Source organism: Oncorhynchus gorbuscha, linkage group LG21 (genome assembly GCF_021184085.1).
Source record: "Oncorhynchus gorbuscha isolate QuinsamMale2020 ecotype Even-year linkage group LG21, OgorEven_v1.0, whole genome shotgun sequence".
Classification (NCBI taxonomy): Eukaryota; Metazoa; Chordata; class Actinopteri; order Salmoniformes; family Salmonidae; genus Oncorhynchus; species Oncorhynchus gorbuscha.
Genome location: NC_060193.1, coordinates 193,962 through 211,848, shown reverse-complemented (window position 1 = coordinate 211,848; position 17,887 = coordinate 193,962). Strand labels below are relative to the sequence as shown.

The 17,887-nt window shown below is 46.6% G+C and overlaps 1 protein-coding gene across 1 annotated transcript in view; it reads left to right on the top strand.

Moving 5' to 3' along the window:
- The window catches only part of LOC124008310 (multifunctional procollagen lysine hydroxylase and glycosyltransferase LH3-like), an 88,897-nt gene that overhangs the window by 19,516 nt on the left and 51,494 nt on the right, over positions 1-17,887 (top strand). Inside the window, exon 5 of the mRNA XM_046319476.1 lies at positions 5,128-5,240. Within this exon, the coding sequence (XP_046175432.1) occupies positions 5,128-5,240 (113 nt within the window). The remainder of the gene's footprint in view (positions 1-5,127; positions 5,241-17,887) is intronic.

Sequence of the window (17,887 nt, the reverse complement as noted above, 5' to 3'; positions counted from 1 at the left end):
AGTCAGACACATCATTAGGTTTATCAGTCAGACACATCATTAGGTTTATCAGTCAGACACATCATTAGGTTTATCAGTCAGACACATCATTAGGTTTATCAGACACATCATTAGGTTTATCAGTCACATCATTAGGTTTATCAGTCACATCATTAGGTTTATCAGTCACATCATTAGGTTTATCAGTCACATCATTAGGTTTATCAGACACATCATTAGGTTTATCAGTCAGACACATCATTAGGTTTATCAGTCAGACACATCATTAGGTTTATCAGTCAGACACATCATTAGGTTTATCAGTCAGACACATCATTAGGTTTATCAGTCAGACACATCATTAGGTTTATCAGTCAGACACATCATTAGGTTTATCAGTCAGACACATCATTAGGTTTATCAGTCAGACACATCATTAGGTTTATCAGTCAGACACATCATTAGGTTTATCAGACACATCATTAGGTTTATTAGACACATCATTAGGTTTATCAGTCACATCATTAGGTTTATCAGACAGACACATCATTAGGTTTATCAGTCAGACACATCATTAGGTTTATCAGTCAGACACATCATTAGGTTTATCAGTCAGACACATCATTAGGTTTATCAGTCAGACACATCATTAGGTTTATCAGTCAGACACATCATTAGGTTTATCAGACACATCATTAGGTTTATCAGTCAGACACATCATTAGGTTTATCAAACACATCATTAGGTTTATCAGTCAGACACATCATTAGGTTTATCAGACACATCATTAGGTTTATCAGACACATCATTAGGTTTATCAGACACATCATTAGGTTTATCAGACACATCATTAGGTTTATCAGACACATCATTAGGTTTATCAGACACATCATTAGGTTTATCAGACACATCATTAGGTTTATCAGACACATCATTAGGTTTATCAGACACATCATTAGGTTTATCAGACACATCATTAGGTTTATCAGTCAGACACATCATTAGGTTTATCAGTCAGACACATCATTAGGTTTATCAGACAGACACATCATTAGGTTTATCAGTCAGACACATCATTAGGTTTATCAGTCAGACACATCATTAGGTTTATCAGTCAGACACATCATTAGGTTTATCAGTCAGACACATCATTAGGTTTATCAGTCAGACACATCATTAGGTTTATCAGTCAGACACATCATTAGGTTTATCAGTCAGACACATCATTAGGTTTATCAGTCAGACACATCATTAGGTTTATCAGTCAGACACATCATTAGGTTTATCAGACAGACACATCATTAGGTTATCAGACACATCATTAGGTTTATCAGTCAGACACATCATTAGGTTTATCAGACACATCATTAGGTTTATCAGTCAGACACATCATTAGGTTTATCAAACACATCATTAGGTTTATCAGTCAGACACATCATTAGGTTTATCAGACACATCATTAGGTTTATCAGACACATCATTAGGTTTATCAGACACATCATTAGGTTTATCAGACACATCATTAGGTTTATCAGACACATCATTAGGTTTATCAGACACATCATTAGGTTTATCAGACAGACACATCATTAGGTTTATCAGACAGACACATCATTAGGTTTATCAGACACATCATTAGGTTTATCAGACACATCATTAGGTTTATCAGACACATCATTAGGTTTATCAGTCAGACACATCATTAGGTTTCAGTCAGACACATCATTAGGTTTATCAGTCAGACACATCATTAGGTTTATCAGACACATCATTAGGTTTATCAGACACATCATTAGGTTTATCAAACACATCATTAGGTTTATCAAACACATCATTAGGTTTATCAGTCAGACACATCATTAGGTTTATCAGACACATCATTAGGTTTATCAGTCAGACACATCATTAGGTTTATCAGTCAGACACATCATTAGGTTTATCAGACACATCATTAGGTTTATCAGTCAGACACATCATTAGGTTTATCAGTCAGACACATCATTAGGTTTATCAGACACATCATTAGGTTTATCAGACACATCATTAGGTTTATCAGACACATCATTAGGTTTATCAGACACATCATTAGGTTTATCAGACACATCATTAGGTTTATCAGACACATCATTAGGTTTATCAGACAGACACATCATTAGGTTTATCAGACAGACACATCATTAGGTTTATCAGACACATCATTAGGTTTATCAGACACATCATTAGGTTTATCAGACACATCATTAGGTTTATCAGTCAGACACATCATTAGGTTTATCAGACACATCATTAGGTTTATCAGTCAGACACATCATTAGGTTTATCAGTCAGACACATCATTAGGTTTATCAGACACATCATTAGGTTTATCAGTCAGACACATCATTAGGTTTATCAGTCAGACACATCATTAGGTTTATCAGACACATCATTAGGTTTATCAGTCAGACACATCATTAGGTTTATCAGTCAGACACATCATTAGGTTTATCAGACACATCATTAGGTTTATCAGACACATCATTAGGTTTATCAGTCAGACACATCATTAGGTTTATCAGTCAGACACATCATTAGGTTTATCAGACACATCATTAGGTTTATCAGTCAGACACATCATTAGGTTTATCAGTCAGACACATCATTAGGTTTATCAGTCAGACACATCATTAGGTTTATCAGACACATCATTAGGTTTATCAGACACATCATTAGGTTTATCAGACACATCATTAGGTTTATCAGACACATCATTAGGTTTATCAGACACATCATTAGGTTTATCAGACACATCATTAGGTTTATCAGACACATCATTAGGTTTATCAGACACATCATTAGGTTTATCAGACACATCATTAGGTTTATCAGACAGACACATCATTAGGTTTATCAGACAGACACATCATTAGGTTTATCAGACACATCATTAGGTTTATCAGACACATCATTAGGTTTATCAGACACATCATTAGGTTTATCAGTCACATCATTAGGTTTATCAGTCACATCATTAGGTTTATCAGTCAGACACATCATTAGGTTTATCAGTCACATCATTAGGTTTATCAGACACATCATTAGGTTTATATCAGACACATCATTAGGTTTATCAGTCAGACACATCATTAGGTTTATCAGTCAGACACATCATTAGGTTTATCAGTCAGACACATCATTAGGTTTATCAGTCAGACACATCATTAGGTTTATCAGACACATCATTAGGTTTATCAGTCAGACACATCATTAGGTTTATCAGACACATCATTAGGTTTATCAGACACATCATTAGGTTTATCAGTCAGACACATCATTAGGTTTATCAGTCAGACACATCATTAGGTTTATCAGTCAGACACATCATTAGGTTTATCAGACACATCATTAGGTTTATCAGACACATCATTAGGTTTATCAGTCAGACACATCATTAGGTTTATCAGTCAGACACATCATTAGGTTTATCAGACACATCATTAGGTTTATCAGACACATCATTAGGTTTATCAGACACATCATTAGGTTTATCAGACACATCATTAGGTTTATCAGACACATCATTAGGTTTATCAGACACATCATTAGGTTTATCAGACAGACACATCATTAGGTTTATCAGACAGACACATCATTAGGTTTATCAGACAGACACATCATTAGGTTTATCAGACACATCATTAGGTTTATCAGACACATCATTAGGTTTATCAGACACATCATTAGGTTTATCAGTCACATCATTAGGTTTATCAGTCACATCATTAGGTTTATCAGTCACATCATTAGGTTTATCAGTCACATCATTAGGTTTATCAGTCACATCATTAGGTTTATCAGTCACATCATTAGGTTTATCAGTCACATCATTAGGTTTATCAGTCACATCATTAGGTTTATCAGTCAGACACATCATTAGGTTTATCAGTCAGACACATCATTAGGTTTATCAGTCAGACACATCATTAGGTTTATCAGTCAGACACATCATTAGGTTTATCAGTCAGACACATCATTAGGTTTATCAGTCAGACACATCATTAGGTTTATCAGTCAGACACATCATTAGGTTTATCAGTCAGACACATCATTAGGTTTATCAGTCAGACACATCATTAGGTTTATCAGTCAGACACATCATTAGGTTTATCAGTCAGACACATCATTAGGTTTATCAGACACATCATTAGGTTTATCAGTCAGACACATCATTAGGTTTATCAGTCAGACACATCATTAGGTTTATCAGTCAGACACATCATTAGGTTTATCAGTCAGACACATCATTAGGTTTATCAGTCAGACACATCATTAGGTTTATCAGTCAGACACATCATTAGGTTTATCAGTCAGACACATCATTAGGTTTATCAGTCAGACACATCATTAGGTTTATCAGTCAGACACATCATTAGGTTTATCAGTCAGACACATCATTAGGTTTATCAGTCAGACACATCATTAGGTTTATCAGACAGACACATCATTAGGTTTATCAGACAGACACATCATTAGGTTTATCAGTCAGACACATCATTAGGTTTATCAGTCAGACACATCATTAGGTTTATCAGTCAGACACATCATTAGGTTTATCAGACACATCATTAGGTTTATCAGACAGACACATCATTAGGTTTATCAGACACATCATTAGGTTTATCAGACACATCATTAGGTTTATCAGACACATCATTAGGTTTATCAGACACATCATTAGGTTTATCAGACACATCATTAGGTTTATCAGACACATCATTAGGTTTATCAGACACATCATTAGGTTTATCAGACACATCATTAGGTTTATCAGACACATCATTAGGTTTATCAGTCAGACACATCATTAGGTTTATCAGTCAGACACATCATTAGGTTTATCAGACACATCATTAGGTTTATCAGACAGACACATCATTAGGTTTATCAGACAGACACATCATTAGGTTTATCAGACACATCATTAGGTTTATCAAACACATCATTAGGTTTATCAGTCAGACACATCATTAGGTTTATCAGACACATCATTAGGTTTATCAGTAAGACATTAGCCAGTCAGACATGTCATTAGGTTTATCAGTCAGGTTTATCAGTTTTAGGGTCGGCTGTAGTGTGTTAACCCTGGATTGTGTCTGTCTTTGTGTGAAGGGTTTATAGGGTATGCTCCAGAGCTCAGTGAGATTGTTCAACAGTGGAAACATAAAGACAACGATGATGACCAACTCTTCTACACTAAGATCTACCTGGACAAAGTACAACGGGTTAGTATGACCTCTAACCTTTTACAATAAGATATACAGTTGAAGTAGGAAGTTTACACATACACCTTAGCCAAATACATTTAAACTCACTATTTAACTATTCCTGACATTTAATCACAGTAAAAATTATCTGTTTTAGGTCAGTTAGGATCACCACTTTATTTTAAGAATGTGAAATGTCAGAATAATAGTAGAGAGAATGATTTATTTCAGCTGTTATTTCTTTCATCACATTCCCAGTGGGTCAGAGTTTACATACTCAAATAGTATTTGGTAGCATTGCCTTTAAATTGTTTAACTTGGGTCAAAAGTTTCAGGTAGTCTTCCACAAGCTTCCCACAATAAGTTGGGTGAATTTTGGTCCATTCCTTTGATGGTGTTCTTCGTCTTGCAAGCCTCCCCCTTTTTCCTCCTTTCATAACGATGGTCATTACGGCCAAACTGTTCCATTTTTGTTTCATCAGACCAGAAGACATTTCTCCAAAAAGTACCATCTTTGTCCCCATGTGCAGTTGCAAACTGTAGTCCGGCTTTTTTATGGTGGTTTTGGAGTAGTGGATTCTTCCTTGCTGAGCGGCCTTTCAGGTTATGTCCATATAGGACTCGTTTTTACTGTGGATATAGATACTACTTTTGTACCTGTTTCCTCCAGCATCTTCACAAGGTCCTTTGCTGTTGTTCTGGGATTGATTTGCACTTTTAACACCACAGTACATTAATAGAGAGAGAACGTGTCTCCTTCCTGACTGGTATGGCGGCTGCGTGGTCCCATGGTGTTTATACTTGCGTACTATTGTTTGTACAGATGAACGTGGTACCTTCAGTCATTTGGAAATTGCTCCCAAGGATGAACCAGACTTGTGGAGGTCTACAATTATTTTCTGAGGTCTTAGCTGATTTCTTGTGAAGGTTCAAAAGCCATGATATCATTTTCTGGAATTTTCCAAGCTGTTTAAAGGCACAGTCAACTTAGTGTATGTAAACTTCTGACTCACAGGAATTGTGATACAGTGAATTATAAGTGAATTAATCTGTCTGTAAACATCTGTTGGAAAAATGACTTGTGTCATGCACAAAGTAGATGTCCTAACCAACTTGCCAAAACTATAGTTTGTTAACAAGAAACTTGTGTAGTGGTTGAAGAACGAGTTTTAATGACTCCAATCTAAGTGTATGTAAACTACCGACTTCAACTGTACCTGGACAAAGTACAACTGGTTAGTATGACCTCTAACCTCTTTCACTATAAATACAAAAGTATGTGGACACCCTATTGGGACCCGTGGGATGAATTGGAACGCAGACTGCGAGCCAGGCCAAATCACCCAACATCAGTGTCCGACCTCACTAATGCTCTTGTGGCTGAATGGAATCTAGCCCCCACATCAATGTTCCAACATCTAGTGGAAAGCCTTCCCAGAAGAGTGGAGGCTGTTACCAACTACATATTAGGTGACCTAAACTGGGATATGCTTAACACCCCAGCAGTCCTACAATCTAAGATAGATGCCCTCAATCCCACACAAAATATCAAGGAACCCATCAGGTACAACCCTTCCTCACCATTTTAAATATCAAATCCAAATTTTATTTGTCACATACACATGGTTAGCAGATGTTAATGTGAGTGTAGCGAACTGCTTGTGCTTCTAGTTCCGACAATGCAGTAATAACCAACGAGTAATCTAGCTAACAATTTCACAACAACTACCTTATAGACACAAGTGTAAAGGGATGAAGAATATGTACATAAAAATATATGAAATGAGTGATGGTACAGAACGGCATAGACAATATGCAGTAGATGGTATGGAGTGTATGAACATATGAGATGAGTAATGTAGGGTATGTAAACATTATATTATGTGGCATTGTTTAGTCTGGTTTCAAAAGCATGAAAATAAAAAATGTAGAACTAGGAACAGATATAGTCCTTGGTTCACTCCAGACCTGACTGACCTCGACCAGCACAAAAACATCCTGTGGCGGACTGCAATAGCATCGAATAGCCCCCGTGATATGCAACTGTTCAGGGAAGTCAGGAACCATTATACACAGTCAGTCAGCAAAGGTTTTTTCAAACAGAAACTGTAGTACAAAACAAAATGTTTTGTGAAAAGTCCATGGAGAACAAGAGCACCTCCTCCCAGCTACCCATTGCACTGAGGCTAGGTAACACGGTCAACACTGATAAATCCATGATAATCGAAAATTTCAATAAGCATTTCTCAACGCCTAGCCATGCTTTCCTCCTGGCCCCAATCCCGGCCAACAGCTCCGCACCCCTCGAAACTACTTGCCCGAGCTTCTCCTTCACCAAAATCCAGACAGCAGAAACTATCTGCCGCCATTGTCGCAACCCCTATTACCAGCCTGTTCAACCTCTCTTTCATCATCTGATCATCCCCAAGCATTGGGAAGCTGCCGTGGTCATCCCCCTCTTCAAAGGGGGAGACACTCTAGACCCAAACTGTTACAGGCCCCTATCTATTCTACCATGCCTTTCTAAGGTCTTCGAAAGCCAAGTCAACAAACAGATTACAGACCATTTCGAATCCCACCGTACCTTACATTTACATTTACATTTAAGTAATTTAGCAGACGCTCTTATCCAGAGCGACTTACAAATTGGTGCATTCACCTTATGACATTCAGTGGAACAACCACTTTACAATAGTGCATCGAAATAGTTTAAGGGGGGAAGGGGGGGGTGAGAAGGATTACTTTATCCTATCCTAGATATTCCTTAAAGAGGTGGTGCTATGCAATCTGGTTTCAGAGCTGGTCATGGGGGCACCTCAGCCACACTCAAGGTACTAAACGATATCATAACCGCCATCGATAAAAGACAGTACTGTGCAGCCGTCTTCATCGACTTGGCAAAGGCTTTCGACTTTGTCAACAACCGTATTCTTATTGGCAGACTCAATAGCCTTGGTTTCTCAAATGATTGCCTCACCTGGTTCACCAACTACTTCTCAGACAGAGTGTGTAAAATCGGAGGGCCTGTTTTCCGGACCTCTGGCAGTCTCTATGGGAATATCACAGGCCGACTATTTACTCTGTATATATCAACGATGTCGCTCTTTTTTATTTTAACTGCCTATTTAAATAAAGGTAAGAACAAATTCTTATTTTCAATGACTGCCTAGGAACAGTGGGTTAACTGCCTGTTCAGGGGCAGAACAACAGATTTGTACCTTGTCAGCTCGGGGATATGAACTTGCAACCTTCCGGTTACTAGTCCAACGCTCTAACCACTTGGCTACCCTGCCGCCCCGCTCTTGCTGCGGGCGATTCCCTAATTCATTTCTAAGCAGACGACACCATTCTGTATACATCTGGCCCTTCTTTGGCCATTGTATTAACTAACCTCCAAACAAACTTCAATGCCATACAACACTCCTTCTGTGGCCTCCAACTGCTCTTAAACGCAAGTAAAACCAAATGCATGCTTTTCAACCGTTCGCTGCCCGCACCCGCCCGTCCGACTAGCATCACTACTCTGGACGGTTCTGACCTAGAATACGTGGACAACTACAAATACCTTGGTGTCTGGCTAGACTAAACTCTCCTTCCAGACTCACATTAAGCATCTCCAATCCAAAATTAAATCTAGAATCGGCTTTCTATTTCACAACAAAGCCTCCTTCACTCACGCCGCCAAACTTACCCTAGTAAGACTGACTATCCTACCGATCCTCGACTTCGGCGATGTCATCTACAAATTAGCTTTCCAATACTCTACTCAGCAAATTAAATGCAGTCTATCACAGTGCCATCCATTTTGTTACCAAAGCACCTTATACCACCCGCCCCTGTGATCTGTATGCTCTAGTCGGCTGGCCCTCGCTACATATTCGTCACCAGGCCCACTGGCTCCAGGTCATCTACAAGTCTATGCTTGGTCAAGCTCCGCCTTATCAAAACTCACTGGTCACGATAACAACACCCACCCGTAGCACACACTCCAGCAGGTATATCTCACTTGTCATCCCCAAAGCCAACACCTCCGTTGGCCGCCTTTCCTTCCAGTTCTCTGCTGCCAATGACTGGAACAAATTGCAAAAATCACTGAAGCTGGAGACTTGCATTTCCCTCGCTAATTTTAAACATCAATCCATCTGTAAATAGCCCACCCAATCTACCTACCTCATCCCCATATTGTTTTTATTTACTTTGCTGCTCTTTTGCACACCAGTATCATTACTTACACACCATCATCTGCTCATCTATCACTCCAGTGTTAATCTGCTAAATTGTAATTACTTCGCTACTATGGCCTATTTATTGCCTTACCTCCCTTATCTTACCTCACTTGCACACACTGCATAGACTTTTCTATTGTGTTATTGACTGTACGTGTGTTTATTCCATGTGTAACTCTGTGTGGTTGTTTGTGTTGCACTGCTTTGCTTTATCTTGGCCAGGTATCAGTTGTAAATGAGAACTTGTTCTCAACTGGCCTACCTGGTTAAATAAAGGTGTAATAATATATATTTTTTAAATGCCCATGATTTTGGAATGAGCTGTTTGAGGAGCAGGTGTACACATACACATGTAGTGTTTATCTGGACAAAGTACAACTGGTTAGTAATGTTTAATCTCAATTTGTATTTTTTTAATTTAACTAGTCAGTTAAGGACAAGTTCTTATTTACAATGACGGCCTACCCCCCCGGCCAAACCCTCCCCAAACCCTAACGACGCTGGGCCAATTGTGTGCCGTCCTATGGGACTCCCAATCACAGCCGGTTGTGATACAGCCCTGGATCGAACCAGAGTCTGTATAGCATTGAGATGCAGTGCCTCAGACCGCGTGAGATGCAGTGCCTCAGACCGCGTGAGATGCAGTGCCTCAGACCGCTACGCCACTCGGGACCCCCGTGAGAACTAAAGTCTCATGCAATTGGGTGAATATGTGTTAAGAGAAGATGCTAAAACTAATAGTGGGACTGGAATGAGGAGCTCCACCCTGCTAGGACGGAATGAGGAGCTCCACCCTGCTAGGACGGAATGAGGAGCTCCACCCTGCTAAGACGGAATGAGGAGCTCCACCCTGCTAGGAATGAATACCCTGCTAGGACTGGAATGAGGAGCTCCACCCTGCTAGGATGAATCCACCCTGTGGGAATGAGAATGAGGACGGAGAGGAGCTCCACCCTGCTAGGGAATGAATACCCTGGGACTGGAATGAGGAGCTCCACCCTGCTAGGACGGAATGAGGAGCTCCACCCTGCTAGGACGGAATGAGTCCACCCTGGGACTGGAATGAGGAGCTCCACCCTGCTAGGACGGAATGAGGAGCTCCACCCTGCTAGGACGGAATGAGGAGCTCCACCCTGCTAGGACGGAATGAGGAGCTCCACCCTGCTAGGACGGAATGAGGAGCTCCACCCTGCTAGGACGGAATGAGGAGCTCCACCCTGCTAGGACGGAATGAGGAGCTCCACCCTGCTAGGACTGGAATGAGGAGCTCCACCCTGCTAGGACGGAATGAGGAGCTCCACCCTGCTAGGACGGAATGAGGAGCTCCACCCTGCTAGGATGAATAGTGGGACTGGAATGAGGAGCTCCACCCTGCTAGGACGGAATGAGGAGCTCCACCCTGCTAGGACGAATAGTGGGACTGGAATGAGGAGCTCCACCCTGCTAGGACTAATAGTGGGACTGGAATGAGGAGCTCCACCCTGCTAGGACGAATAGTGGGACTGGAATGAGGAGCTCCACCCTGCTAGGATGAATAGTGGGACTGGAATGAAGAGCTCCACCCTGCTAGGGCGGAATGAGGAGCTCCACCCTGCTAGGAATAGTGGGACTGGAATGAGGAGCTCCACCCTGCTAGGACGGTGGGACTGGAATGAGGAGCTCCACCCTGCTAGGACGAATAGTGGGACTGGAATGAGGAGCTCCACCCTGCTAGGACGAATAGTGGGACTGGAATGAGGAGCTCCACCCTGCTAGGACTAATAGTGGGACTGGAATGAGGAGCTCCACCCTGCTAGGATGAATAGTGGGACTGGAATGAGGAGCTCCACCCTGCTAGGACGAATAGTGGGACTGGAATGAGGAGCTCCACCCTGCTAGGACTAATAGTGGGACTGGAATGAGGAGCTCCACCCTGCTAGGACGGAATGAGGAGCTCCACCCTGCTAGGACGAATAGTGGGACTGGAATGAGGAGCTCCACCCTGCTAGGACTAATAGTGGGACTGGAATGTGGAGCTCCACCCTGCTAGGATGAATAGTGGGACTGGAATGAGGAGCTCCACCCTGCTAGGATGAATAGTGGGACTGGAATGAGGAGCTCCACCCTGCTAGGATGAATAGTGGGACTGGAATGAGGAGCTCCACCCTGCTAGGACTAATAGTGGGACTGGAATGAGGAGCTCCACCCTGCTAGGACGGAATGAGGAGCTCCACCCTGCTAGGATGAATAGTGGGACTGGAATGAGGAGCTCCACCCTGCTAGGACGGAATGAGGAGCTCCACCCTGCTAGGACTAATAGTGGGACTGGAATGAGGAGCTCCACCCTGCTAGGACAAATAGTGGGACTGGAATGAGGAGCTCCACCCTGCTAGGACGAATAGTGGGACTGGAATGAGGAGCTCCACCCTGCTAGGACGGAATGAGGAGCTCCACCCTGCTAGGACGGAATGAGGAGCTTCACCCTGCTAGGACGGAATGAGGAGCTCCACCCTGCTAGGACGGAATGAGGAGCTTCACCCTGCTAGGACGGAATGAGGAGCTCCACCCTGCTAGGACGGAATGAGGAGCTCCACCCTGCTAGGACGGAATGAGGAGCTCCACCCTGCTAGGACGGAATGAGGAGCTCCACCCTGCTAGGACGGAATGAGGAGCTCCACCCTGCTAGGACGGAATGAGGAGCTCCACCCTGCTAGGACGGAATGAGGAGCTCCACCCTGCTAGGATGAATAGTGGGACTGGAATGAAGAGCTCCACCCTGCTAGGACGGAATGAGGAGCTCCACCCTGCTAGGACGAATAGTGGGACTGGAATGAGGAGCTCCACCCTGCTAGGACTAATAGTGGGACTGGAATGAGGAGCTCCACCCTGCTAGGACGAATAGTGGGACTGGAATGAGGAGCTCCACCCTGCTAGGATGAATAGTGGGACTGGAATGAAGAGCTCCACCCTGCTAGGGCGGAATGAGGAGCTCCACCCTGCTAGGACGAATAGTGGGACTGGAATGAGGAGCTCCACCCTGCTAGGACGAATAGTGGGACTGGAATGAGGAGCTCCACCCTGCTAGGACGAATAGTGGGACTGGAATGAGGAGCTCCACCCTGCTAGGACGAATAGTGGGACTGGAATGAGGAGCTCCACCCTGCTAGGACTAATAGTGGGACTGGAATGAGGAGCTCCACCCTGCTAGGATGAATAGTGGGACTGGAATGAGGAGCTCCACCCTGCTAGGACGAATAGGGGACTGGAATGAGGAGCTCCACCCTGCTAGGACTAATAGTGGGACTGGAATGAGGAGCTCCACCCTGCTAGGACGGAATGAGGAGCTCCACCCTGCTAGGACGAAAGTGGGACTGGAATGAGGAGCTCCACCCTGCTAGGACTAATAGTGGGACTGAATGTGGAGCTCCACCCTGCTAGGATGAATAGTGGGACTGAATGAGGAGCTCCACCCTGCTAGGATGAATAGGGAATGAGGAGCTCCACCCTGCTAGGATGAATAGTGGGACTGGAATGAGGAGCTCCACCCTGCTAGGTGGGACTGGAATGAGGAGCTCCACCCTGCTAGGACGGAATGAGGAGCTCCACCCTGCTAGGACTAGTGAATGAGGAGCTCCACCCTGCTAGGATGAATAGTGGGACTGGCTCCACCCTGCTAGGACGGAATGAGGAGCTCCACCCTGCTAGGATGAATAGTGGGACTGGAATGAGGAGCTCCACCCTGCTAGGACGGAATGAGGAGCTCCACCCTGCTAGGACTAATAGTGGGACTGGAATGAGGAGCTCCACCCTGCTAGTGGGACTGGAATGAGGAGCTCCACCCTGCTAGGACGAATAGTGGGACTGAATGAGGAGCTCCACCCTGCTAGGACGGAATGAGGAGCTCCACCCTGCTAGGACGGAATGAGGAGCTCCACCCTGCTAGGACGGAATGAGGAGCTCCACCCTGCTAGGACGGAATGAGGAGCTCCACCCTGCTAGGACGGAATGAGGAGCTCCACCCTGCTAGGACGGAATGAGGAGCACCACCCTGCTAGGACGGAATGAGGAGCTCCACCCTGCTAGGACGGAATGAGGAGCTCCACCCTGCTAGGACGGAATGAGGAGCTCCACCCTGCTAGGACTGGAATGAGGAGCTCCACCCTGCTAGGACGGAATGAGGAGCTCCACCCTGCTAGGACGGAATGAGGAGCTCCACCCTGCTAGGATGAGTAGTGGGACTGGAATGAGGAGCTCCACCCTGCTAGGACTGGAATGAGGAGCTCCACCCTGCTAGGACTGGAATGAGGAGCTCCACCCTGCTAGGACTGGAATGAGGAGCTCCACCCTGCTAGGATGAATAGTGGGACTGGAATGAGGAGCTCCACCCTGCTAGGATGAATAGTGGGACTGGAATGAGGAGCTCCACCCTGCTAGGACTAATAGTGGGACTGGAATGAGGAGCTCCACCCTGCTAGGACGGAATGAGGAGCTCCACCCTGCTAGGACGAATAGTGGGACTGGAATGAGGAGCTCCACCCTGCTAGGATGAATAGTGGGACTGGAATGAGGAGCTCCACCCTGCTAGGACGAATGAGTGAATAGTGGGACTGGAATGAGGAGCTCCACCCTGCTAGGACGGAATGAGGAGCTCCACCCTGCTAGGACTAATAGTGGGACTGGAATGAGGAGCTCCACCCTGCTAGGACGGAATAGTGGGACTGGAATGAGGAGCTCCACCCTGCTAGGACGAATAGTGGGACTGGAATGAGGAGCTCCACCCTGCTAGGACGGAATGAGGAGCTCCACCCTGCTAGGACGGAATGAGGAGCTCCACCCTGCTAGGACTGAATGAGGAGCTCCACCCTGCTAGGACGGAATGAGTGAGCTCCACTAGGACGGAATGAGGAGCTCCACCCTGCTAGGACGGAATGAGGAGCTCCACCCTGCTAGGGACGGAATGAGGAGCTCCACCCTGCTAGGACGGAATGAGGAGCTCCACCCTGCTAAATGAGGAGCTCCACCCTGCTAGGATGAGTAGTGGGACTGGAATGAGGAGCTCCACCCTGCTAGGACTGGAATGAGGAGCTCCACCCTGGGACTGGAATGAGGAGCTCCACCCTGCTAGGACTGGAATGAGGAGCTCCACCCTGACTGGAATGAGGAGCTCCACCATGCTAGGACTGGAATGAGGAGCTCCACCCTGCTAGGACTGGAATGAGGAGCTCCACCCTGCTAGGACTGGAATGAGGAGCTCCACCCTGCTAGGATGAATAGTGGGACTGGAATGAGGAGCTCCACCCTGCTAAGACGGAATGAGGAGCTCCACCCTGCTAGGACGAATAGTGGGACTGGAATGAGGAGCTCCACCCTGCTAGGATGAATAGTGGGACTGGAATGAGGAGCTCCACCCTGCTAGGACGGAATGAGGAGCTCCACCCTGCTGGGACTGGAATGAGGAGCTCCACCCTGCTAGGACTAATAGTGGGACTGGAATGAGGAGCTCCACCCTGCTAGGACGGAATGAGGAGCTCCACCCTGCTAGGACGAATAGTGGGACTGGAATGAGGAGCTCCACCCTGCTAGGATGAATAGTGGGACTGGAATGAGGAGCTCCACCCTGCTAGGACGAATAGTGGGACTATAATGAGGAGCTCCACCCTGCTAGGACGAATAGTGGTACTGGAATGTGGAGCTCCACCCTGCTAGGATCAATAGTGGGACTAGAATGAGGAGCTCCACCCTGCTAGGATGAATAGTGGGACTGGAATGAGGAGCTCCACCCTGCTAGGACGAATAGTGGGACTATAATGAGGAGCTCCACCCTGCTAGGGCGAATAGTGGTACTGGAATGTGGAGCTCCACCCTGCTAGGATCAATAGTGGGACTAGAATGAGGAGCTCCACCCTGCTAGGACGGAATGAGGAGCTCCACCCTGCTAGGATGAATAGTGGGACTGGAATGAGGAGCTCCACCCTGCTAGGACCAATAGTGGGACTGGAATGAGGAGCTCCACCCTGCTAGGACTAATAGTGGGACTGGAATGAGGAGCTCCACCCTGCTAGGACGAATAGTGGGACTGGAATGAGGAGCTCCACCCTGCTAGGACGAATAGTGGGACTGGAATGAGGAGCTCCACCCTACTAGGACGGAATGAGGAGCTCCACCCTGCTAGGATGAATAGTGGGACTGGAATGAGGAGCTCCACCCTGCTAGGACGGAATGAGGAGCTCCACCCTGCTAGGATGAATAGTGGGACTGGAATGAGGTGCTCCACCCTGCTAGGATGAATAGTGGGACTGGAATGAGGAGCTCCACCCTGCTAGGACGGAATGAGGAGCTCCACCCTGCTAGGATGAATAGTGGGACTGGAATGAGGAGCTCCACCCTGCTAGGATGAGTAGTGGGACTGGAATGAGGAGCTCCACCCTCCTAGGTCGGAATGAGGAGCTCCACCCTGCTAGGACGAATAGTGGGACTGGAATGAGGAGCTCCACCCTGCTAGGACGAATAGTGGGACTGGAATGAGGAGCTCCACCCTGCTAGGATGGAATGAGGAGCTCCACCCTGCTAGGATGAATAGTGGGACTGGAATGAGGAGCTCCACCCTGCTAGGATGAATAGTGGGACTGGAATGAGGAGCTCCACCCTGCTAGGATGAATAGTGGGACTGGAATGAGGAGCTCCACCCTGCTAGGACGGAATGAGGAGCTCCACCCTGCTAGGACTAATAGTGGGACTGGAATGAGGAGCTCCACCCTGCTAGGACGAATAGTGGGACTGGAATGAGGAGCTCCACCCTGCTAGGACGAATAGTGGGACTGGAATGAGGAGCTCCACCCTGCTAGGACGGAATGAGGAGCTCCACCCTGCTAGGACGGAATGAGGAGCTCCACCCTGCTAGGACGGAATGAGGAGCTCCACCCTGCTAGGACGGAATGAGGAGCTCCACCCTGCTAGGACGGAATGAGGAGCTCCACCCTGCTAGGACGGAATGAGGAGCTCCACCCTGCTAGGACGGAATGAGGAGCTCCACCCTGCTAGGACTGGAATGAGGAGCTCCACCCTGCTAGGACGGAATGAGGAGCTCCACCCTGCTAGGACGGAATGAGGAGCTCCACCCTGCTAGGACGGAATGAGGAGCTCCACCCTGCTAGGACGGAATGAGGAGCTCCACCCTGCTAGGACGGAATGAGGAGCTCCACCCTGCTAGGACGAGTAGTGGGACTGGAATGAGGAGCTCCACCCTGCTAGGACTGGAATGAGGAGCTCCACCCTGCTAGGACTGGAATGAGGAGCTCCACCCTGCTAGGACTGAATGAGGAGCTCCACCCTGCTAGGAAATGAGGAGCTCCACCCTGCTAGGATGAGTAGTGGGACTGGAATGAGGAGCTCCACCCTGCTAGGACTGGAATGAGGAGCTCCACCCTGCTAGGACTGGAATGAGGAGCTCCACCCTGCTAGGACTGGAATGAGGAGCTGAGGAGCTCCACCCTGCTAGGACTGGAATGAGGAGCTCCACCCTGCTAGGACTGGAATGAGGAGCTCCACCCTGCTAGGACGGAATGAGGAGCTCCACCCTGCTAGGACGGAATGAGGAGCTCCACCCTGCTAGGACGGAATGAGGAGCTCCACCCTGCTAGGACGGAATGAGGAGCTCCACCCTGCTAGGACGGAATGAGGAGCTCCACCCTGCTAGGACGGAATGAGGAGCTCCACCTGCTAGGACGGAATGAGGAGCTCCACCCTGCTAGGACGGAATGAGGAGCTCCACCCTGCTAGGACGGAATGAGGAGCTCCACCCTGCTAGGACGGAATGAGGAGCTCCACCCTGCTAGGACGGAATGAGGAGCTCCACCCTGCTAGGACGGAATGAGGAGCTCCACCCTGCTAGGACGGAATGAGGAGCTCCACCCTGCTAGGACGGAATGAGGAGCTCCACCCTGCTAGGACGGAATGAGGAGCTCCACCCTGCTAGGGACTGGAATGAGGAGCTCCACCCTGCTAGGACTGGAATGAGGAGCTCCACCCTGCTAGGACTGGAATGAGGAGCTCCACCCTGCTAGGACTGGAATGAGGAGCTCCACCCTGCTAGGACTGGAATGAGGAGCTCCACCCTGCTAGGACGAATAGTGGGACTGGAATGAGGAGCTCCACCCTGTTAGGACGAATAGTGGGACTGGAATGAGGAGCTCCACCCTACTAGGACGGAATGAGGAGCTCCACCCTGCTAGGATGAATAGTGGGACTGGAATGAGGAGCTCCACCCTGCTAGGACGGAATGAGGAGCTCCACCCTGCTAGGATGAATAGTGGGACTGGAATGAGGTGCTCCACCCTGCTAGGATGAATAGTGGGACTGGAATGAGGTGCTCCACCCTGCTAGGACGAATAGTGGGACTGGAATGAGGAGCTCCACCCTGCTAGGATGAATAGTGGGACTGGAATGAGGAGCTCCACCCTG